General features: G+C 45.2%; 1 protein-coding gene across 1 annotated transcript in view; it reads left to right on the top strand.

Moving 5' to 3' along the window:
• The window catches only part of kif6 (kinesin family member 6), a 768544-nt gene that overhangs the window by 451197 nt on the left and 291466 nt on the right, over positions 1 to 25881 (top strand). The window contains exon 15 of the mRNA XM_070885702.1: positions 3262 to 3317. Coding sequence (XP_070741803.1) covers positions 3262 to 3317 — 56 coding nt within the window. The remainder of the gene's footprint in view (positions 1 to 3261; positions 3318 to 25881) is intronic.

The following is a 25881-nucleotide window of genomic DNA, read 5'->3' as shown; positions in this document are numbered from 1 at the left end:
TCATACACGAATCATGCATTAAAAATAAAATCCCAACCATACGGTGTTTGTAAACGAATGTGGTCAGATTATCATTACCACAACTGAAACTGCATTACAACCCCAAATTAAGGCTCATTAATCACTTCCATTAAAAAAAAAGCCATGGGAAATACAATATTATTCCTGTCTCATGTGAAACATGTAGTGTAGTTGGAAGTTAAATCTGTCCGCGAGGCGCTTATTGCGTAAATTGATGTATGTGTCCAAATTTTTGTGGTGGCTCCACCAGTCTGCTACCGTACCTCTGGCTGCTTCCAGTAGTTTCCTGGTTGCGTAGTAAAGGGGCGGAGCCCCTGTTCTCCCCTTAGAAGGCAAATGATGGCAAGGATGTGGAGCCAGCCGTGGCGACTTTCTGCACCAGACGTTTCCATCTATAGGCTCATTGGCGACCTGGTGTATCCACGGAGCCTGGTATGCCAAGTGAGTCGGGTTGTACCAGCCTCCACGTGGCACATGGACACCACTGATGGGAACCAGGGAAGCAGTCTGAACCTTTGAAGAAAGCCCTCTAATTTGGCCCCAAACACTGGGACTGAAGAAGATGTGGCTAGGGTAGGTGGCGGGTACAGGAGTTTCTCGCTGGCCACCCCTTAGAACAGGCAGATGCCGGAGATGTGCCCAAATAGCACTTGCAGCCACTTACCCCATGCTAACTGAGGTGCCCTCCCAGTGACTCCACAAACTCTGGCAGTGGGCGTGACCTAATGTAACTGCAGAGATCACAGCCCCCTTTACGTATAAGAGAGCAGCCCTTTATTGCTAAAAAATAACCGCTTTTTAATAAGAAAAATATTTGTTAATATTCAGAATTGTGATGATTTTGGCCAGGTACTCATTGTTCTGGTTTTGGTTACTTTTCTAGATGGCTTTTGGGATTAAGAGGTTAGGTTTCCTTTTACATCCAAGCTCTCCTATGTGGAAAAAAATCTTAAAAGTCTTCTTTTAAAAAAAAATTCTATTTTATTTTTTCTCCATGGAGGCCCGTTACTCTTCAATTGGCTGAGAAAAGCACAGAATTTAATGCATTTTAGAAACGTCAGCCAAGAGTTGAGCATTTGTGAAGTAAGTGTATCTGTTTCCTACCACATAACAGCTCATCAGAAATTGAGGGAGAATAGAGGAAGCTTGTGAGTTGTCTGAAAACAGTTCAAGTACATCGACACAATAACAACTTGAATTTTTATAGCACTTTTAATGTTGTATAACATCCTAAGGCGCTTCAAACAAAATATGACACTGAGCCACAAGGCAGATGAACATAAGCTTGGTTTAAGGAGCGTTTTAAAGGAGGAGAGTGATGTGGAGAGGTTTGAGGAGAGAATTCCAGAGCTTAGAACCCAGGCAGGTGAAGGAGCCCTGCCAATATGGAGCAGTTAAAATTGGCGATGAACAAGAGGCCAGAATTGGAGAGCGAAAGATCTCGCGATTGTAAGGCTGGAGGACATTACAGGGATAAGGAAAGGCGAGGCCATGAGGGGATTTAAAAACAAGGATGAGAATTTTAAATTTTAGGCGCTGCTGGACCAGGAGCCAATATATATCAGCGAGCACAAGAGTGATAGGTGACTGGGACTTGGTATGAGTTAGGATACGGGCAGCAGAGTTTCAGATCAGCTCAAGTTTCCGGAGGGCAGGTACAAAGCTGCCCAGGAGAGCACTGGAATAGTCGAGTCTGGAGGTAACAAGGCATGGATGAGGGTTTTAGCAGCAGGTGAGCTGAGACAGGAAAGAAGACGGGCGATGTTAAGGAGGTGGAAATAGAAGGTCTTAGTGATGCAGAGCATATGGGGTCGGCAGACAGGGACAAATAGGACACCAAAGTTGCGAATGGTCTTGTTCAGACTCGGACAGTGACAGGGAATGGAGGTCATGGCGGGAACCAATATTTAATTGGTGGAACTTTGTGCTCATCCAATACTGGATACCAGACATGCACTGTGACCAATTTGAGGCACTGGATGTACCAGAGTTACAAGCTACATGTATGGAACTCCTCCAACCATTGCTACCTCTACCTGGTGGGCAAAGACACAAAGGTTATGTAATGATCATGGGCCAGTAATTGATGCACATGGTATCTCTGGCTACGGAAGGGAAAAAGACTCGCCAAAGATTCTACTCCTGATTGCGATCTTGTGATCCTCTGTTGGACAGTGTCACGTGAGAACGGAAATAGGCTTGACTATAATGTCCTTATCTACACTCAGTGTCAAGGCTCACAGGAAGAATGGCCAATTTTACATAACATAAGAACATAAGAATTAGGAACAGGAGTAGGCCATCTAGCCCCTCGAGCCTGCTCCGCCATTCAACAAGATCATGGCTGATCTGGCTGTGGACTCAGCTCCACTTACCCGCCCGCTCCCCGTAACCCTTAATTCCCTTATTGGTTAAAATTTAGTGAGATGTTGAGGGGAAAAATTTAGGGAATACATTATGGAGCCAAATTTCCTAGCTCTCTTTGATGGGTACAGCGCACCCAAAGTGTGCTCCAATACAGTGACTGATCTGTACCCACCAGTACTGTACCCCAATGTTGTAAAGTGACAGACCAGTACCAACCAGTTCTATACCTCAGTGTTATACAATTTGGGTCTGGTCATAACCCTGGTGAAGGCACTCTCTTTGCAGGAATTTGTACTGGAAAAGAGGGACAGAAACAAATTAACTTCAAGCCTGGTTTGAGGGGGAATGGTGCAAGGCCCACTGCCAGATTTCTAGTGCATTGCTACATCTGGGAGCCCTTCCAGGATAATGACAAGAAAATGAGGCAGGGACACGCCTTCCTGCCTCAATATTAATTGACCTGCACCAGTTGCTGGCACAAGGAAGGCCTAGGTTTATTACTTTGGGGTAGACTTGGAAGGCCCAGTCTTTTGACTTTGGGAATTACCAAAACTTAGTGTCACTGGCATCCACCCCAAGTTTTCTGCCATTCGTACCCAGGGATTAAGCATTCTCTTGGTGCTGTTGACAGGAAAATCGGCCCCTATATTAAAATTAAAATGAATGTAGTCCAGTAAGAGTCCGTTCTCCCGACTGTTTGACTAGGGAAAATATAAGGAATGAGAATTCCAGTGAAAAGCACTGAGATGAGAAAATAATGTTGTCTACATCTACCAGTGAGCATTTACGAATCGTAGACCTTACCCTTAGAGGGACCTTCTTCTTTGGTCCTTTCTTATTTTCATCTTATCCCATTCATTTTGTTTTTACCAGGTTCACGGAAGCAAAATCACTTGGAGAAAAAGTGAATCAGGCCAGGAATAAGATTAGTGAGTATCCATATTGTGTTCAAACATCATTACATTACAAAAAAATACCTCATTGATGTGGGTAGAATCATGAAAATAAAGATTAAGGACGAAAAATTGGCTAACCCCAAAAACGGGTGTGGGGAGTCCGGTATGCGATTAACTTGTGCCCATTCATTGCGTTACAGGCAGCATGTTAAATTGGTGCTGCCTGCTCTTTTAAATTATTGCTGTATACAGCCAGCGTTTCCTGCATGCTTCAGCTGATGGCCCAATATCACGACTACTTGAAGGCAGGCTGCACCTCTTAATGGGGGCGGGGGGGGGGGAGTGCATTGTGGCTGCAAAAAGTGGTGGGAGTCATTTGAAAACTGAATGTGCTCTGAGCAATGGCTGAACGTGCGACAGAGCGAGAACCAAGTTTTTTAGACAATGCACTGCAGGTCTTGGTAGAAGAGGTGGTAAGAAAGAGAGAAAGAAAGAAAGTCCTGTAAACGTAGCCACCAGCTCAGACAGGCTAAGATAGGGGAGAGATCTGCACATGGTGAGACACTGGGCACAAGTTGCAAGAGCCAGTGCGAGTGAAAGGAGGGTGAGGTCCCACACTCGTTCAGCTGGCCAATGTCTCAGCTTCCATTGCAGCACAAACAGCTTCCATCAAAGGTCTGAGTGCTGCAGTGGAAGCTCAGACTGCAGCCATCATGGCTCTTGATCCACTCTTCAAAGGAGCTTCAAGGATGTCACAGCAGTCCATCAATCTGTTCTCCAACAGATAGTAGGATTGCTGCAGCGCTGCCCTGGGAGAATGGCAGGGGCTCCATGGAACACGAATCCACTGACCTTTCTCAGGATTACAGCATTCTGCTCCCACCCCACCATTCCACCAGTCTCCTTGTTGTTGCCTGTCAGCCAGTCAGCTCAGACTGTTGCAGCCTTGGGTGAGATCAGGAGCCTTCCAGCACCCATGCTGCAGGCATTGGTAAAACACCTCGTAGAAGCACTAGCAGAGGCAAAGGCACATGGAAGATAGACTCTAAGAGAATGCACAAAAGTGATTTGTTTATTTTTGTATGTGTTATGTTATGATTAAATTTATAAATTTGCATTAGAATGTGCATTTTCTGCTGGGTTTTATTTTTGTGTTGTCGGAAGGAGGACGTTGTGATGGTTAGTGATAGAAGATAGGGGACCGAGGGTCTAGTGAGAAGGAGGAACTGAAGGAAATCCTTATTAGGCGGGAAATTGTGTTAGGGAAATTGATGGGATTGAAGGCCGATAAATCCCCGGTGCGTGATAGTCTGCATCCCAGAGTACTTAAGAAAGTGGCCCTAGAAATAATGGATGCATTGGTGATCATTTTCCAACAATCTATCGACTCTGGATCAGTTCCTATGGACTGGAAGGTAGCGAGTGTAACACCACTTTTTTAAAAAGGGGGAAGAGAGAAAACGGGTAATTATAGACCAGTTAGCCTGACATCAGTAGAGGGAAAAAAGTTGGAATCAATTATTAAAGATGAAATAGCGCATTTGGAAAGCAGTGACAGAATTGGTCCAAGTCAGCATGGATTTATGAAAGGGAAATCATGCTTGACAAATCTCCTGAAATTTTTTGAGAATGTAACTAGTAGAGTGGACAAGGGAGAACCAGTGGATGTGATGTATTTGGACTTTCAAAAGGCTTTTGACAAGGTCCCACACAAGGGATTAGTGTGCAAAATTAAAGCACATGGTATTTGGAGGTAATGTACTGACGTGGATAGAGAACTGGTTGGCAGACAGGAAGCAGAGAGTTGGGATAAACGAGTCCTTTTCAGAATGGCAGGCAGTGACTAGTGGGGTGCCGCAGGGCTCAGTGCTGGGACCCCAGCTCTTTACATAGAAACATAGATAGAAAATAGGTGCAGGAGTAGGCCATTCGGCCCTTCTAGCCTGCACCGCCATTCAATGAGTTCATGGCTGAACATTCAACTTCAGTACCCCATTCCTGCTTTCTCGCCATACCCCTTGATCCCCCTAGTAGTAAGGACCTCATCTAACTCCTTTTTGAATATATTTAGTGAATTGGCCTCAACAACTTTCTGTGATAGAGAATTCCACAGGTTCACCACTCTCTGGGTGAAGAAGTTCCTCCGCATCTCGGTCCTAAATGGCTTACCCCTTATCCTTAGACTGTGACCTCTGGTTCTGGACTTCCCCAACATTGGGAACATTCTTCCTGCATCTAACCTGTCTAACCCCGTCAGAATTTTAAATGTTTCTATGAGGTCCCCTCTCATTCTTCTGAACTCCAGTGAATACAAGCCCAGTTGATCCAGTCTTTCTTGATAGGTCAGTCCCGCCATCCCGGGAATCAGTCTGGTGAACCTTCGCTGCACTCCCTCAATAGCAAGAATGTCCTTCCTCAGGTTAGGAGACCAAAACTGTACACAATACTCCAGGTGTGGCCTCACCAATGCCCTGTACAACTGTAGCAATACCTCCCTGCCCCTGTACTCAAATCCCCTTGCTATGAAGGCCAACATGCCATTTGCTTTCTTAACCGCCTGCTGCACCTGCATGCCAACCTTCAATGACTGATGTACCACGACACCCAGGTCTCTTTGCACCTCCCCTTTTCCTAATATGTCACCATTCAGATAATAGTCTGTCTCTCTGTTTTTACCACCAAAGTGGATAACCTCACATTTATCCACATTATACTTCATCTGCCATGCATTTTCCCACTCACCTAACCTATCCAAGTCGCTCTGCAGCCTCACAGCATCCTCCTCACAGCTCACACTGCCACCCAACTTAGTGTCATCCGCAAATTTGGAGATACTACATTTAATCCCCTCATCTAAATCATTAATGTACAGTGTAAACAGCTGGGGCCCCAGCACAGAACCTTGCGGTACCCCACTAGTCACTGCCTGCCATTCTGAAAAGTACCCATTTACTCCTACTCTTTGCTTCCTGTCTGACAACCAGTTCTCAATCCATGTCAGCACACTACCCCCAATCCCATGTGCTCTAACTTTGCAAATCAATCTCTTGTGTGGGACCTTGTCGAACGCCTTCTGAAAGTCCAAATATACCACATCAACTGGTTCTCCCTTGTCCACTCTACTGGAAACATCCTCAAAAAATTCCAGAAGATTTGTCAAGCATGATTTCCCTTTCACAAATCCATGCTGACTTGGACCTATCATGTCACCTCTTTCCAAATGCACTGCTATGACATCCTTAATAATTGATTCCATCATTTTACCCACTACCGATGTCAGGCTGACCGGTCTATAATTCCCTGTTTTCTCTCTCCCTCCTTTTTTAAAAAGTGGGGTTACATTGGCTACCCTCCACTCCATAGGAACTGATCCAGAGTCAATGGAATGTTGGAAAATGACTGTCAATGCATCCACTATTTCCAAGGCCACCTCCTTAAGTACTCTGGGATGCAGTCCATCAGGCCCTGGGGATTTATCGGCCTTCAATCCCATCAATTTCCCCAACACAATTTCCCGGCTAATAAGGATTTCCCTCAGTTCCTCCTCCTTACTAGACCCCCCGACCCCTTTTATAATCGGAAGGTTGTTTGTGTCCTCCTTCGTGAATACCGAACCAAAGTACTTGTTCAATTGGTCCGCCATTTCTTTGTTCCCCGTTATGACTTCCCCTGATTCTGACTGCAGGGGACCTACGTTTGTCTTTACTAACCTTTTTCTCTTTACATATCTATAGAAAGTTTTGCAATCCGTCTTAATGTTCCCTGCAAGCTTCTTCTCATACTCCATTTTCCCTGCCCTAATCAAACCCTTTGTCCTCCTCTGCTGAGTTCTAAATTTCTCCCAGTCCCCAGGTTCGCTGCTATTTCTGGCCAATTTGTATGCCACTTCCTTGGCTTTAATACTATCCCTTACAATACAATATACATTGATGATTTAGATGAAGGAATTGAGTGTAATATCTCCAAATTTGCAGATGACGCTAAGCTGGGTGGTGGTGTGAGCTGTGAGGAGGATGCTAAGAGACTGCAGGGTGACTTGGACAGGTTAAGTGAGTGGGCAAATGCATGGCAGATGCAGTATAATGTGGATAAATGTGAGGTTATCCACTTTGGTGGCAAAAACACGAAAGCAGAATATTATCTGCATGGCGGCAGATTAGGAAAAGGGGAGATGCAACGAGACCTGGGTGTCATGGTTCATCAGTCATTGAAAGTTGGCATGCAGGTACAGCAGGCGGTGAAGAAGACAAATGGTATGTTGGCCTTCATAGCTAGGGGATTTGAGTATAGGAGCAGGGAGGTCTTACTGCAGTTGTATAGGGCCTTGGTGAGGCCTCACCTGGAATATAATGTTCAGTTTTGATCTCCTTATCTGAGGAAGGATGTTCTTGCTATTGAGGGAGTGCAGCGAAGGTTCACCAGACTGACTCCCGGGATGGCAGGACTGACATATGAGGAGAGACTGGATCGACTGGGCCTGTATTCACTGGAGTTTAGAAGGATGAGAGGGGATCTCATAGAAACATATAAAATTCTGAAGGGACGGGACAGGTTAGATGCAGGAAGAATGTTCCCGATGTTGGGAAAGTCCAGAACCAGAGGACACAGCCTAAGGATAAGGGATAAGCCATTTAGGACTGAGATGAGGAGAAACTTCTTCACTCAGAGAATTGTTAATCTGTGGAATTCCCTACCGCAGAAAGTTGTTGATGCCAGTTCATTGGATATATTCAAGAGGGAGTTAGATATGGCCCTTATGGCTAAAGGGATCAAAGGGTATGGAGAGAAAGCAGGAAAGGGGTACTGAGGTGAATGATCAGCCATGATCTTATTGAATGGTGGTGCAGGCTCGAAGTTCCGAATGGCCTACTCCTGCACCTATTTTCTGTGTTTCTATGTAAAGGTAAAGAGCATGGGACTGTTGATGAATGGGGTGGCTCATTAATTATTTGATCACGTCGCGCTAGAGCAGAAAGGAGCTGTCTATATTGTATTCTCTGTTCCTCTTCATGTTGCTCTACTTCCTGTTTCACTTTCTCCTCTTCCTCATGCTCAGTTTTTTGCCCATTAGGTGATGACAGTGGCTGTTCCCGCATTACGGCATGCAGCATACTACCATAAATCTTGATTCCCACTCAACTGTAGGGCTCCTCCAGACCAGTCCAAGCAGCGGAAGCATTGCTTGAGAACACCCTTCCTTGTTTCTTGAGATAGCATAGCTCCCAATGTCGGCCTACTGTGCACATTTGTGTGGGTTCCAGACCCAAGTCATGAGCCATGTTATGCCCAGTAGCGACCCTTTGACTTGCCATGGTGGATCAAACAAAGGTGGCACAGAGGACTGCTGCAGAATGAAGGAATTGTGACTACTGCCTGCAATCTGTGCAACCCTCGTGCTCGCTCTGCCTGCTTGTCTCTGGCAAGAGGGAATTAGATGAAGCTGTTTCTCTGTGTATAGAGAACCTCAGTGACCTCCTTTATGCAACAGTGCACTGCAAACTGTGAGATGTTGCTTATGTATTTACCAGCAGCCTGGAAGTAGCTAGATACATCAAAGTTAAGAGCCATGGTCACCTTGACAGCCACAGGCAATGCTGTCCTTGCCCTATTTTGAGATTGCAGTTGTGGCTGCAGCAGTTGGCAGATTTCAAACACAACCTCTTTTGTGAAACGAAGACATCTTATGCATTGGTCCTCGCTGAACTTAAAGTAAAAGCATTGCTCCTTGCCTTTACGGACATGGCCTCCTGCTGAGCGCTCTTCTCCTCTTCCCTCTTCTAGCAGCTTGTCCTGCTCTCCATGGCCTTTCTGCATTCTCCCAATCATGCTCAAATACCAGAGGAAGCCCTACCAGGCCACCCAAGTCTGGAAGCAACTTGTTTTAGCAGAAGCTTTGAAATCAATAAAGAAGTACTTCAGCAGCAGCCAGACCAGTACCTGTAGACTATTCAAACTTTAGCCAAGTATAGGAAAGCTTCAAAAACACATACAATTAAACCAGTAGCCAGAAGAAATAATCCAGCTACTAACCTGTAAGTAGTTCATGATCCCTTTAAGTAGCGCTAGTGGGGAATCCTTCATTTCGTTTAATGCATGTTCAGCTTGTACGAGGTTACGAGGTTATGACAAGGCATAGGCATTCAAAAATGGCAGCGCTGGCATTAAATCAGTGTTGCACATTGATTGATGCCATAATCCGCCTGCTCTGCATGCTGCCGCCGAACATTAGGCCCTTTACCAAGATGGCGTCTGGCGCACTTCCCGTCAAAAGCGTGTGCATCTCGGACCTCATTTTCAAGTGTTAGCAGGCTGCGTAGCGCCTAAAAAAACAGACACCACAGAGTTCAATTTCTTCCCCTAAAAGTCTCCGGTCCAATTTTCAGGAATCCAGTATTACTTTCAAGGAGTCAGCGGAGATAAAGTTGGCACATGCTTTTTTGGCACTAAGCATCTTCAGCATGTTGGATTTACCAGGCGTACTAATGAGAGTTAATGGGAAAAAAAACAAATAAACCAAGAAAGAACTTGCATTTATATAATCCCTTTCATTACCTCAGGACATTCCGAAGCACTTCACAACCAATGAAATACCTTTGACGTGCAATGTAGGGAAACACGGCAGCCAATTTGTGCACATCAAAATCCCACGAACAGCAATGAGATAAATTACCACATAATCTGTTTTTAGTGCGGTTGGTTGAGGGATCAATATTAAGCCACGACTCCAGCGGAACTTCTGTGTTTTTCGAATAGCACCCTGGAATCTTTTACATCCACCTGAGAGAGCAGATGGGACCTTGGTTTAAGAATTCTTCACTGACAGTCCAGCGCTCCCATTTCAGCCACTCTCCACTCTCCAGGTACATCCAACACTTCGCCACTCATTCTCTTCCCTTCTTCCAGACTCAGAAATGTGATGAATGTAGTCTTTCTCAAGTAAATATATTTTAAAGCAGTCACGGAAGAAGGATAATTGCATTGAGCGCAAAAATAAACTGATGATTGCAAAGCCAAATATTAGAAAAATAACAAATTTAAAAATTAAACTGTTATGGAAGTTAGGAGATAACAGATTACTTCTATTATACTTTTTAAATATTAAAATTACGATCAGATCAACTTCTGGGTGGCTTGATCCCCATTATCCCCTTCACTATCATCATCATCATCACCTTCCTCGGCAACATTTTAGGTTGGATGTTAGGAGATGTTTCTTTTCATCACCTTTGGAATATACTATTAAAGCATGAATTCAATGCATTCCTTCATGAAAGAACGGGACAAGGTATCGAGGGTAAATATGGGTCAGCTCAGATTAGGATTTGTGGATCCCCAGAGTATCCTGGACCTTTCCAACATAAGGACATAAGAAATAGGAGCAGGAGTAGACATCTGGCCCCTTGAGCCTGCTCGCCATTCAATAAGATCATGGCTGATCTGATCTTGGTCTCAACTCCACTTCCTTGCTCTCTCCCCATAACCTTTCATTCATTATCTTTCAAAAACCTGTCTATCTCCATCTTAAATATATTCAATGACCCAGCCTCCACAGCTCTCTGTGGTAGAGAATGCCAAAGATTCACGACCATCTGACAGAAGAAATTCTTTCTCGTTTCTGTTTTAAATGGGCGACCCCTTATTCTGAGTCTGCTCCCTTGTTCTAGATTCCCTCATGAGAGGAAACATCCTCTCTGCATCTACCCTGTCCAGCCCCCTCAGTATCTTATACGTTTTAATAAGATCACCTCTCAGTCTTCTAAACTCCATTGAGTATGGGCCCAACCTGCTAAACCTTTCTTCATTTGACAAGCCCTTCATCTCAGGAATCAACCTCGTGAACCTTCTCTGAACTGCCTCCAATGCAAGTATATCCCTGTTTATATAAGGAGACCAATACTGTACACAGTACTCCCAAGTGTAGTCTCACCAACGCCCTGTACAGTTGTAGCAGGACTTCCTTACTTTTATACTCCATTCCCCTTGCTATAAAGGTCAACATTCAATTTGCTTTCCTAATTACTTGCTGTACCTGCATGCTAAGTTTTTTGAGTTTCATGTACAAGGGCCCCCAGATCCCTCTATACCTTATCATTTTGTAATCTCTCCCCATTTAAATAATAATTTGCTTTTTTATTTTTCCTACCACAGTGGATAACCTCACATTTTCCCACATTATACTCCATCTGCCAAATTTTTGCCCACTCACTTAGCCTATCTATATCTCTTTGCAGATTCTTTGCGTCCTCCTCACAACTTGCTTTCCCACCTATCTTTGTATCTTCAGCAAATTTGGCTACGTTACACTTGGTCCCTTTATCCAAATCATTAATATAGATTGTAAATAGTTGAGGCCCCAGCACTGATCCCTGTGGCACCCCACTAGATAGTTTGCCAACCTGAAATTGACCCATTTATCCTGACTCTGTTTTCTGTTAGTTAGCCAATCCTCTATCCACGCTAATATATTACCCTCAACCCCATGAGCTCTTATCTTGTGCAGTAACCTTTTATGTGGCACTTTATCGAATGCCTCCTGGAAATCCAAATACATGACATCTACTGGTTTCCCCTTATCCACCCTGCTCATTACATCCTCGAAGAACTCTAGCAAATTTGTCAAACATGATTTCCCTTTCATAAAACCATGCTGAGTCTGCTTGACAGCATTATTGTTTTCTAAATGCCCTTCTACTACTTCCTTAATAATGGACTCTGGCATTTTCCCAGTGTCAGATGTTAGGCTAACTGATCTATAGTTTCCTGCTTTCTGTCTCCCTCCTTTCTTAAATAGGGACGTTACATTTGCGGTTTTCCAATTCGCTGGGACCTTTCCAGAATTGAGGGAATTTTGGTAGATTACAACCAATGCATCCACTATCTCTGCAGCCACTTCTTTTAAGACCCTAGAATGCAGGCCATCAGGTCCAGGAGACTTGTCCACCTTTAGTCCCATTAGTTTGTCTAGTATTTTGTCTCTAGTGATAGTGATTGTTTTAAATTTCACCCCCACAATAGCCCTTTGGTTATCAATTTTTGGGATGCTTTTAGTGTCTTCTACTGTGAAGACTGATACAAAATATTTGTTCAAAGACTCTGCCATTTCCCTGTTTACCATTATTAATTCCCTAGTCTCATCCTCTAATGGACCAACGTTTATTTTAACCACTCTCTTCCTTTTTATATACCTGTGGAAGCTCTTACTGTCTGTTTTTATATTTTTTGCTAGTATACTCTCATAAATTATCTTCTGTCTCCTTATCATTTTTTTAGTCGTTCTTTGCTGGTTTCTAAAAATTTCCTAATCCTCTGGCCTTCCACCATTCTTCGCAACATTGTATGCCTTTTTAAAAAATTTGATACCATCCTTTACTTCCTTAATTAGCCACGGATGGTTCATCCTTCTCTTGGAGTCTTTCTTTCTCACTAGAATATATCTTTGCTGAGAGTTATGAAATATCTTCTTAAATGTTTGCCACTGCTTATCGACTGTCTTACCCTTTAGCCAACTCTGCCTTCACACCTTTGTATTTGCCTTTATTTAAATTCAGAACTCTGGTTTGAGACCGAGCTTTTTCACCCTTTTACTTTATTGGAGAGGAATTTCACAGAGCTTTTTCTAAATTAGCCTTAGTTTTTTTTTCCCTGTTTCTTTTGCCACGCCAGGAAATCACAGGATAAGGTGATGAGTCAATGGTGTATGTACTGCAGTCAGGTCGAGATATTTCATAATTATAAATTCTAGAAATACCCAGCAGATCAGTTCATAAGGCACACATCTCATAAACTGCACTGAAATGAATGACCAGTTAAGTCAGGGGTGGACAATTATTTGGATTGGAGGGCCACTTAGCAAGTTCTGGTGAGCTGTTGAGGGCCGCACACCAATGTTCCAAGGTGCAAGGTCGCGCACCAATCTCAAAGTGGATTTGGCGGGTTTTTGAAAAGTGGTTCACGGAGACAGAGCGGGAGAGAGTCGCAGACAGATGTTAGGCCAGCTCCGAGAAGCAGATCTGTATCAGGCAGTCCTGGCAGCTTTATTTTTTATTTCCAAGCCACAGTAACCCTGAGTGAGCTCTCTGGGAGGTCCTCCTCGCAAGACTGGATACCTGTGCAGCTCGAGCTCCTGTGGGCCGGAACAAATGAACTGGCGGGGCGGATACGGCCCATGGGCCGTATTTTGCCCATCCTTGAGCTAAACTGTGTTTTAGTAGCATTGATTGAGTGCAAAAGGGGGTAGAAGGTTGAGGCAGTCTGGTGCTTCACAGGGATGCCACAGTGTCATTTTAGGTGCTAAGTTAGTTATCGGGAACTTGAAAGATGCCGCCAATCTCAGTATCTCCCATGGCAAGAGCTGAGTGCGTTCTTCTTGGTAACTTACACCGATTAGATTAAAAGGGATGATATTTTCTGTGTGAGTGCCTTTCTGTGCGCATGATCATAGGCGATAGTATGTACAACAAATCTGCCTTTCGCTTTATAGATCTGTGTAGAAGGTTTTGGGCAATTGCACATATGTATAAATGTACTACCTCTATACCATATTTTGTTTTGAAACAGTTAAAATAGGGAATTTGTGTCAGTAGCACATAAAGAGTTTAACCAAAAAAAGCTTAGTGGCATCTAATCACTAGTCATAGAATCATACAACAGAAGAGGCTCTCTGAATGAGTTACCCACTTAGTCCTAATTCGCTGTCCTTACCCATATCCTTTTAAAATTGTCTCTCAAATACTTATTCACTTTCCTTTCAAGACTTATTATGGATTTTGCCTCGACAACTGTTTCTAAAGCACATTCCATGTCCTAACAACTTTGCATAATAAAAAAAAAAATCTCCTAACTTCTCCTGTTGTCCTTTTCCTCCCTGAATTACCTGGTCTTCTCTTTTATTATTTTCAGTCTTGTTGGTGTCCTGCACTATGGGAATTAGTTCTTTACTCAGGTTTCTCATTTACTACAAATTAGCACTTCTGTGCACAAGTAGCCATTTCCCATCTATTTCTTATAAAAAAAGTTTCATCAAAAAACAACAGGAACTGAATCTGATTAGATTTTCTTTAAATGTATGCAGGTACCGATTTCATCCTTCTACTCCCCCACCCACAGACATAACTCTTTACAAAAACAGGAAACTGACTTTTTATTTATCTGTCCATCCATTACCACTAAATGATACCTTATAGTTCAGCATCTTAAATGTTTATAGAATATCCTGACTTATTTAGTCAAAGAAAGATTTTTCCATTTGCAGGGACATTAGCGTGTGGTCCAGTCTCATCAGATTTGGACTGCTTTTTGAATTATTTCCAAACCCGCTCTTATCTATCAACACTTATGTCACCTGGGGATTCTGTGAGCATTAGTTGCCGTGGTTGTTTAATGAGAGTTAATTCAATTTGCTTCTCAGCAGCTTCTAACTACAGCCGACGTAGGGCCACACAAACAGGGGCCTCGAGCTCTCCGAAGGATTCCTATGCAATTATGTTAAGATACAGGCACAGGCAAAACCCAGGGAATAGTTTCTGATATATCATTACAAATGGCCTAAACAATGGAAAATCTATTTTTTTTAAAAGGCACACTGGTTAATTTTATTTAGGGTTTTAAAGTACCTCCTCAGCTGCTGCAATTTAACAGACTTGAAAAGCAGACACCACGAAAGACATGTCATCATTTATTGCTTTTGTCATCATTTACACTCTGTTTTCCAGTTCATGCTCTATTTAAAAATGAAGTCTTAGATAAACACTGTCTTCAAACAGTTTTTTAGGGTTATTCTTCCCAGAAGTTAGACATAGTAAGAACCTCATCACACAATGTTTCTCCCCTCTCCTCCTGAAGGCGCAAGCCGAGAAAGTTGGCACCATAGTGCCCAATTTTTTAGCGCTACGGGTGTGCACGTGCATTTTTGGTGTGGGCCGCGCTAGACACCATTATTTTAGAAAGGTTGTTTGCGCTGGCACAGAGAGCATACTGATTTGACGTCAGCGCTGCCATTTCCGACCTCAACGCTGGAGCTAACACCCTCTCTTAAACACGCACAGTTGTGTTGAGCAGCAGGAAGGAATCCCCCACCAGCGCTATTTAAATGGATTATCGTCTGCTTTCAGGTTAGTTGCTGATTGATTTCTAATGCTTTTGCTGAGTTTGTAGAGGTGTTTCTTGGTTTGGTCAATTATTTGAAGTTGCTGAAGGACACAAGAAACAGGAGCAGGAGGAGACCATTTGACCCCTCGAGCCTGCTCCGCCATTTAATAAGATCATGGCTGATCTCATCATGGACTCAGTTCCACTTCCCTGCCCGCTCCCCATAATCCTTTATTCCCATATTGCTCAAAAATCTGTCTATCTCCGCCTTAAATATATTCAAAGACCCAGCCTCCACAGCTCTTTGGGGCAGAGAATTCCACAGATTTACAACCCTCTGAGAGAAGAAATTCCTCCTCATCTCAGTTTTAAATGGGCGGCCCCTTATTCTGAGACTAGTTTTAGTTTCCCCCATGAGTGGAAGTACCCTCTCTGCATCCACCTTGTCGAGCCCCCTCATTACCTGATATGTTTCGATAAGATCACATCTCATTCTTAACGCCAATGAGTATAGACCCAATCTACTCAACCTATCTTCATAAGTCAACCCCCTTATCTCCAGAATCAAGCTAGTGAACCTTCTCTGAACAGCCTCCAATGCAAATATATCCTTTCTTAAATACGGAGACCAAAACTGCACGCAGTACTCCAGGTGTGGCCTGCAGTCTCCGGGGAGTGATGTGGCAGGTTACTTTAAGGCTTCTGCTTAGACCAGTTTCTCCCAGACGTGGGTGTTGTAGTTTGGCATGCAGCATAATAGGGAGAATGTGCAGATACGACACAGAGGGGGACACATTGCTCAAAGCGAGAGGAGGGGAAGAAGGACTCTCAGCAGGAGGCCATATCCACCCAGGGTCTTCAGGGAGCAATTCTTCTCAATCACCTCAGCGAGGAACACTGCATGCAATGTCTCCACTTCACTAAGGAAGTTCTCACTGAAATCTGCCAACTATTGCAGGCAGAACTTGGAGCAGGGCGAGAATGGCATTGCCAGTGCCTGTGAAGATGAGCGTGCCATGAATTTTTATACGCATGCTCGTTCCAGGCTGGAGATGCTGACATTTTCAACATCTCACAGTTCATCGTTCACTATTGCATATGGGAGGTCACTGAGGTTCTGTATGCAAAGAGAGGTTAATATATTTCATTCCCTCTTGCCAGATAGAAGTAGGCGAAACGAGCACGCGACTTCATCAGGATAGCAGGCTTCCCCATAGTGTGAACTTGGAGATGCACTGCAACTGGAATGGATTCCACTCCCTCAGTGTCCAGCTAGTGTGCAACCATATTCAGCGTATCATGCAAGTCAATGCTCGGTATCCTAGCAGCAGCCATGATGCCTTCATTCTGCGGCAATCTGCTGTACTATCTGCATTTGAACCACCATGGCTACTGGGCGACAAGGGCTATCTGCTGACCACCTGGCTCATGACTCCCATGAGCAACCCAACAAACACGTGGCCAGCATACATATAATGAAAGGCATACTGCCACACGGAATATGATCAACCAGACCATTGGATTCTCAAACAATGCTGCCTGGACCGCTCTTGAACAGCCCTGCGGAACTTGCCAAAGCCCATCTCAAGATTTGCCGTGGTTTGTGGCCTGAAACATAGAAAATAGGTGCAGGAGTAGGCCATTCGGCCCTTCGAGCCTGCACCGCCATTCAATGAGTTCATGGCTGAACATGCAACTTCAGTACCCCATTCCTGCTTTCTCGCCATACTCCTTGATTCCCCCTAGTAGTAATGACTACATCTAACTCCTTTTTGAATATATTTAGTGGCCTGAACAACTTTCTGTGGTAGAGAATTCCACAGGTTCACCACTCTCTGGGTGAAGAAGTTTCTCCTCATCTCGGTCCAAAATGGCTTACCCCTTAGACTGTGACCCCTGGTTCTGGACTTCCCCAACATCAATGAGAACATAAGAACATAAGAATTAGGAACAGGAGTAGGCCATCCAGCCCCTGACGTTCCAGGTCCCGAACTACATTTTAAAGGGTGGAAGATGCCTGTGAATTCTTTTAACGTGGGGTGGTCGTTGCACACCAGCCACCACACGGGCTTGACAGAGCTAGGTCTTGGTCCAATGACAAGGGGATCCAAGATGATTGAAGACCAGGCTCCACTGCATGGGCCTAGCACACACACACACACACACACATATTCCTACTGTTGTGTATCTGTAAAGCATGCACTCCCATGTTCTGCCACCAGGGAGCGCATCCCCTGAAGTCCCAAGGGATCTCAGCATCCCTTGAGAGCACTGTATATAAGCCGGCCCCTAAGGCCTGTTCCTCACTCTGGAGTGTCTTAATAAAGACTGATGTCACTGTTACTTTAACCTCCCTGTGTGCAGCCTCAACTGTGTTGGAAACACAATAACTGGCGACGAGTATACGAATCCAACACAAAGATGCAGCAAACTGTGGGCATTTTGGAGAAGTTCTCGGAGGGTGAGGACTGGGAAGCCTATGTCGAACGGCTACACCAGTACTTTGTAGCCAACGAGCTGGACGGAGAAGGAAGCGCAACCTCACCATCATGAAGGCACATCCCTTGCCACTAGGTATATGCGAAGAGCTGAGGAGGAAGAGGAAGAGGTAATCAAGACAGTCCCTTTCGAGCCGTGCTGAACTGATCTGACTGGTCCCAGTAAACATAAACCCAATTCCCCATTCTCCCACAGTCCCTCACTTACCTTTCTTCTGTTACATACCATCACAGCGTCCTCCTGGCCAAATTGCGACAATAAAAACAAACATTCCAAGTCAATTTTATACATCAATCAATATTACATACTAAAGTCTAATATTACATACTAGAGATATTAAATACTAGAGATTTGAGAGACAAAGGGGATGAGGCAGAGGAGAGGCGGGAGTTCGAGGTGCATGGAGAGGCTTATAAAGGCCCAGCGGGAGGCGGCGGCAGAGGAGAGGCGGGAGTTCGAGGTGCGTGGAGAGGCCTATAATGGCCCAGCGGCAGCGGGGGGCAAAGGCAGTCGGAGAGGCGGGAGTTCGAGGTGCATGGAGAGGCCTATAAAGGCGTGCTTCTGCAGCTGCAGTGGGGAGAAAAGGCAAAAAAGAAGTAGAAAGAAATCGAAAGGTGGCATCACAGCCAAGGGGTTAAGTGATTGGCTGGTGATTGGTAAGTAGTTTTTCTTTTTCTTTTCTATAATCAGTAAGTAATATTTAGCATTGTTGTTGCCAAATTAAGTTTATCTAAGGGTTAAGTCGTGGCAGGACAGCTCGGACACATGTTATGCTCCTCCTGTACACTGTGGGAAGTCAGGGACGATGCTGAGAATGACGTGAATAGCACGTTTAGCGAGTTGGTCTCACCGCAGGGAAAGGGTACACAGCCAGATTGTAAATGGGTGACCAACAGGAAGAGCAGTGCAAGGAAGGTAGTGCAGGGATCCACTGCGGTCATCCCCCTGCAAAACAGATACACTGCTTTGGGTACTGTTGAGGGGGATGACTCATCAGGGGAGGGCAGCAGCAGCCAAGTTCATGGCACCGTGGGTGGCTCTGCTGCACAGGAGGGCAGGAAAAAGAGTGGGAGAGCTATAGTGATAGGGGATTCGATTGTCAGGGGAATAGATAGGCATTTCTGCGGAGACTCCAGGATGCTATGTTACCTCCCTGGTGCAAGGGTCAAGGATGTCTCGGAGCAGGTGCAGGATATTCTGAAAAGGGAGGGTGAACAGCCAGTTGTCGTGGTGCACATAGGTACTAACGATATAGGTAAAACACGGGATGAGGTCCTACGAGACGAATTTAGAGAGCTCGTATCTAAATTAAAAAGTAGGACCTCAAAAGTAGTAATCTCAGGATTGCTACCAGTGCCACATGCTAGTCAGAGTAGGAATTGCAGGATAGCCCAGATGAATACGTGGCTTGAGGAGTGGTGCAAAAGGGAGGGATTCAAATTCATGGGACATTGGAACCGGTTCTGGGGGAGGTGGGACCAGTACAAACCGAACGGTCTGCACCTGGGCAGGACAGGAACCAAAGTCGTAGGGGGAGTGTTTGCTAGTGCTGTTGGGGAGGAGTTAAACTAACATGGCAGGTGGATGGGAACCTATGCAGGGAGACAGAAGGAAATAAAATGGAGGCAGAAGCAAAAGATAGAAAGGAGAATAGTAAAAGTGGAGGGCAGAGAAACCCAAGGCAAAAAACAAAAAGGGCCACATTACAGCAAAATTCAAAAGGGGCAAAGTGTGTTAAAAAGACAAGCCTGAAGGCTCTGTGCCTCAATGCGAGGAGTATTCAGAATAAGGTGGAAGAATTAACTGTGCAGACAGCAATTAACGGATATGATGTAATTGGCATCACGGAGACATGGCTCCAGGGTGACCAAGGCTGGGAACTCAACATCCAGGGGTATTCAACATTTGGGAAGGCTAGGCAGAGAGGAAAAGGAGGCGGGGTGGCATTGCTGGTTAAAGAGGAAATTAATGCAATAGTAAGGAGGGACATTAGCCTGGATGATGTGGAATCGGTATGGGTGGAGCTGCGGAATACCAAAGGGCAGAAAACGCTAGTGGGAGTTGTGTACAGACCACCAAACAATAGTAGTGAGGTTGGGGACAGCATCAAACAAGAAATAAGGGATGTGTGCAATAAAGGTACAGCAGTTATCATGGGCGACTTTAATCTACATATTGATTGGGCTAACCAAACTGGTAGCAATGCATTGGAGGAGGATTTCCTGGAGTTTATTAGGGATGGTGTTCTAGACCAATATGTTGAGGAGCCAACTAGAGAGCTAGCCATCCTAGACTGGGTGATGTGTAATGAGAAGGGACTAATTAGCAATCTTGTTGTGCGAGGCCCCTTGGGGAGGAGTGACTATAACATGGTAGAATTCTTTATTAAGATGGAGAGTGACACAGTTAATTCAGAAACTAGGGTCCTGAACTTAAGGAAAGGTAACTTCGATGGTTTGAGGCGTGAATTAGCTAGAATAGACTGGCAAAAACCAAGGAAGAGACATATAAATTGGCTAGAAAAAGTAACAAACCTGAGGACTGGGAGAAATTCAGAATTCAACAGAGGAGGACTAAGGGTTTAATTAAGAGGGGGAAAATAGAGTACAAGAGGAAGCTTGCAGGGAACATAAAAGCTGACTGCAAAAGCTTCTATAAATATGTGAAGAGAAAAAGATTAGTGAAGACAAACGTAGGTCCCTTGCAGTCGGATTCAGGTAAATTTATAATGGGGAATAAAGAAATGGCAGACTAATTGAACAAATACTTTGGTTCTGTCTTCACGAAGGGAGACACAAATAACCTTCCGAATGTACTAGGGGACAGTAGGTCTAGTGAGAAGGAGGAACAGAAGGATATCCTTATTAGGCGGGAAATCGTTGTAGGGAAATTGATGGGATTGAAGGCCGATAAATCCCCGGGGCCTGATAGTCTGCATCCCAGAGTACTTAAGGAAGTGGCCCTAGAAATAGTGGATGCATTGGTGATCATTTTCCACCAGTCTATCGACTCTGGATCAGTTCCTATGGACTGGAAGGTAGCTAATGTAACACCACTTTTAAAAAAGGAGGGAGAGAGACTGGTTAACCTGACATCAATAGTGGGGAAAATGTTGGAATCAATCATTTAGGATGAAATAGCAGCGCATTTGGAAAGCAGTGACAGGATCGATCCAAGTCAGCATGGATTTATGAAAGGGAAATCATGCTTGACGAATCTTCTGGCATTTTTTAAGGATGTAACTAGCAGAGTGGACAAGGGAGAACTAGTCGATGTGGTGTATTTGGACTTTCAAAAGGCTTTTGACAAGGTCCCGCACAAGAGATTGGTGTGCAAAATTAAAGCACATGGTATTGAGGGTAATGTACTGGCGTGGATAGAGAACTGGTTGGCAGACAGGAAGCAGAGAGTCAGGGTAAACGGGTCCTTTTCAGAATGGCATACAGTGACTCGTGAATGCCGCAGGGCTCAGTGCTGAGACCCCAGCTCTTTACAATATACATTAACGATTTGGATGAAGAAATTGAGTGTAATATCTCCAAGTTTGCAGATGACACTAAACTGGGTAGCGGTGTGAGCTGTGAGGCGGATGCTAAGAGGCTGCAGGGTGAATGGACAGGTTAGGTGAGTGAGCAAATGCTGACAGACAGTTTTGGTCTCCTAACCTGAGGAAGGACGTTCTTGGTATTGAGGGAGTGCAGCAAAGGTTCACCAGACTGATTCCAGGGATGGCAGGATTGACATATGAGGAGAGACTGGAGCAACTGGGCTTTTATTCACTGGAGTTTAGAAGGATGAGGGGATCTCATAGAAACATATAAAATTCTGACGGGACTGGACAGGTTAGATGCAGAAAGAATGTTCTCGATGTTGGGGAAGTCCAGAACCAGGGGACACAGTCTTAGGATAAGGGGCAGGCCATTTAGGACTGAGATGAGGAGAAAGTTCTTCACTCAGAGAGTTAAAACCTGTGGAGTTCCCTGCCGCAGAGAGTTGTTGATGCCAGTTCATTGGATATATTCAAGAGGGAGTTAGATATTGCCCTTATAGCTTAGGGGATCAAGATCAGCCATGATCTTATTGAATGGCAGTGCACGCTCGAAGGGCCAAATGGCCTACTCCTGCACCTATTTTCTATGTTTCTAACTGATCACTTTTGTGCATTCCCTTAGTGCCTGTTCCCACGCAGTGCTACCCCAGTGGCTGCAGCATGGCTGGTAGAAGGTTGCTGATTTTCAGTGGGGGAGACTACAGATGGCCTTGCAGGATGACCTCGAGCAGCTCTGCGCCTAGAAGGCCCAGCTTTAGACTGCACATGGGCGGCAGCTGGCTGGCTGACAGGCAACAGCAGGGCACTGGTGGAGTGGTAGTGCTGAAAGGACAAATGTTGTCAGCTGAGAATGGACAGCAGGTTCGTTCTCCATGGAGCCACTCTCACTCTCCTGGGGCGACACCGCAGCAATTATAGTAATCTGTTGGAGGACAGATTGCTGGAATGCTGTGACATCTTGCAAGCCCCTTTCAATACTGGTAAATGTAGCCATGATGGCATCAGTCTGTGCTTGCTTGGCAATAACATGAGCTTGCATGACTTCAGTCTGACCTTCCACTGCAGCACTTAGACATTGGATGGCTTGTGCTTCTGCTGAACTGGAAGCTGAGACATCAGCCATTAGATGCTGCATCATGGTTGGGGCCACAAGTGCGCTAATGAATCTGCCCACCACTTCCACACCGGAAACGATGGGCTCTACGTTCTGCGCAAAACCCTGTGCAAGGTAGGTGCTGGACTCCTCCATACTCCTTGACATTGCTTTCTGGCAGTCCTGCCAATGCACTGTATTTCATTGCATACCCATCAGCGTTCTCCTGTAGGCTGTCCCATCAAGGTCTCATCAGTGTTTGAGAGACATCTTCTTATACTTCTTCCCAATAAAGCCTATGGGGACCAGTTAACTCAGTCATTGACTTACACCTGAAACCCCTTGTCCAACTACAAGGATGCCATGTACCTAATGATCCCGCTTGGCCATGTCAGGCCCTCAACTTATGACACCCTGACATCTTCTGTTTTTGACCATCAAAACTCATATCTGGAGTAGTTATGGCAACATAAACCTAATATGTCTCCATAGGTAGCCATATGGGGCGAAAAGTCGTCCTCCCGATAAGGCCTGTGGCCGGCTGAAAGTGGCGGCCACGGGGCGGTGTGGCACAGCCGCTGACTTGCGGCAAACTGGCCGACGTTCGAGAAATTGATCTGTGGGCTTTTTGCTGCAGTGTGAAATTCCGGCCCGTTCCCTCACTTCCATCTGTTGCGTCCTTAACGACATCATACAAGCACGCACCGCAGCGGCTCCGACCCGGAAGGACAATTCAGGTAACAAAGTCTTGTGGCCACATGTCGGCACGCCCCCAACAGTTTTTTGGGCCAGTGCACAGTGCCGGCTCAAGATCGCCAGCGCACTTTAAAGGCGAGTTGCGTGCATCTCCATTTTTTTGGCTGATAATTTTATGGATTTCTTACAAGTTTGTCAGTTGACCTTTTCAGAGCGGCATTGAGTGCTAGTGGGCTAGGGTCCTCAATCTGTCCAACACAGAGGCCTCATTATGGAGCTTGTGCTTGTGGAGGCAATAGGCCCAGTGCTGACAGCGGAACGCCACCTGCACATTGTGTGCGGCAGGGAGGCATGGAGGAGAAGACGGTGCCATCTCCAACTTCTCCAGAGGCAACGGGCAAGGGACACAGCAGACATGGATGCCCAACAGGCAGAAAGCCATGGAAATGGCGACAGACCTCAATCCAGAAAGGTGGTCCAATAAGGACCTGCCGTCAAAAGGAGGGTCAGATATGCTGAACCCCCGCACCAGATAGTGGGCGAAATTGAAAGAAGGCAGGATGCACAGAAGGCAGATGCTTGCCAGCAGCAGGCTGCAGAGGGTGAGGAGCAGCAAGAGCATGAGGGAGAAGACAATGAGGTAGCTGCCATAGAAAGACCTGGCCAATGACGTGGGGGGAGAAGGCCTTATCGTGCAAGGGTCTACAGGCAGCAGTTTCGTTCATGGACCTTACGGATGACCAATGCTTCCATAGACTTCAATTCCGGAAGGACCTCGTCAGGGAGCTGTGCAATCTCCTGCAGCCAGACCTCCAGCCTTAGTCAAGGCTGAGGACAGCTCTGAGAGTCGCAACCAAAGTGACCTTAGAACTCAATTTCTATGTCACTGGCTCTTTTCCAGCTGCTACAGCAAACATATCGAATATTTCTCAGTTCGCCGCGCACCGCTCCATCTGTCAAGTGACAGATGCTCTCTATAAGTATATAGTTTTAAGGTCGTTGGTGGAAGGCTCAGCGGGGATCTGATGTGGGGGTTCTTCACGCAGAGGGTTGTGGGGATCTGGAACTCACTGCCTGGAAGGGGATGCAAAAACCCTCGCCACATTTGGATGGGCACTGAGCCCTGCGGAACCCTACTGGAAACAGCCTTCCAGTCACAAAAACATCCATCAACCATTACCCTTTGATTCCAGCCACTGAGCCAATTTTGGATCCAACTTGCCACTCTGGCAATTTTGCTTTGTAAGATGCCATTTTTAGCAACAGTTACTGTCTTTTTACTGATCTCTTCTGGTAAACAGCCATCTGTATTGTGTAGTTACCGCATCTCAGAGTCTGCAAGTTATGGATTAAATGAAATAGGGTCTGACTCAGCATCTCAAGCAAAAGGGTAATGGTTGATGGGCTCAGTGCTGGGTCCCTTGATTTTTGTGGTATATATCAATAACTTGAACTTGAATATTGGGGGTATGATTAAGAAGTTTGCAGATGACACTAAAAATATCTGTGTGGTTGATAATGAAGAAGAAAGCTGCGGACTACATGAAGATATCAATGTACTGTTCAGGTCGGCAGAACAGTAGCAACTGGAATTCAATCCGGATAAGTGTGAGGTAATGCATCTGGGGAGGTCAAACAAGGCAAGGGAATACACATTAAATGGTACGACACTGAAAAATGTAGAACAACAAAGGGACCTTGGAGTGCAGGTCCACAGATCCCTGAAAGTAGCAAGCCAGGTCGATAAGGTGGTTAAGAAGGCATGTGGAATACTTTCCTTTATTGGTCGAGGCATGGAATACAAGAGCAAGGAAGTTATGCTTGAACTGTATAAAACACTGGCTAGGCTGCAGCTGAAGTACTGTGTGCAGTTCTGGTCACCACATTACAGGAAAGATGTGATTGCACTGGAAAGGGTACAGAGGAGATTTACAAGAATGTTGCCTAGACTGGAGAATTTTGGCTATGAGGAAAGATTGGAGATGTTGGGTCTATTTTCTTTCGAACAAGAGAAATCTGATTGATGTATATAAAATTATGAGAGGCCTGAATAGAGTGGATAGGAAGGTCCTGTTTCCCTTGGCAGAAGGGTCAACAACCAAGGGGAATAGATTGAAAGTAATTTTGGGGAGGTATAGAGGAGATATAAGGGGAAATTTCTTCACCCAGAGGGTGGTGGGCGTCTGGAACTCACTGCCTGAAAGGGTGGTGGAGGCAGAAACCCTCACCACATTTAAAAAATACTTGGATATGCACTTAAAGTGCCATAACCTACAGGGCTAAGTTGGAAAGTGGGATTAGGCTGTATAGCTCCTGGTCGGCCGGCGCGGACACGAGAGCTGGAAAGTGGGATTAGGCTGGTTAGCTGTTGTTTGCCTGGTGCCGACACGATGGGCTGAAATGGCCTCCTTCCGTGCCTAAATTTCTATAATTCTATGATTCTCACACCCTGTTGATAAGGCAAATGGAATGTTGGCCTTTATTGCAAGGGATATAGAGTATAAAAGCAGAGAAGTCCTGCTACAACTGTGGGGAGGTGTGATTGGCAGAGAGTGGGTAGGGAAAGCCAACATCAACAGTACCCTCATCCTGACGAAATGCTTTGAACATGGTCTTGTCATAACCAACACCTTGTTCCTTCAGAGAGACAAGTACAAAGCCTTATGGCAACA

This window comes from Pristiophorus japonicus, chromosome 7 (assembly GCF_044704955.1).
Source record: "Pristiophorus japonicus isolate sPriJap1 chromosome 7, sPriJap1.hap1, whole genome shotgun sequence".
In the NCBI taxonomy this organism is placed as follows: Eukaryota; Metazoa; Chordata; class Chondrichthyes; family Pristiophoridae; genus Pristiophorus; species Pristiophorus japonicus.
The sequence above is the reverse complement of the archived record's forward strand: the minus strand, read 5'-3'. Positions and strand labels throughout refer to the sequence as shown.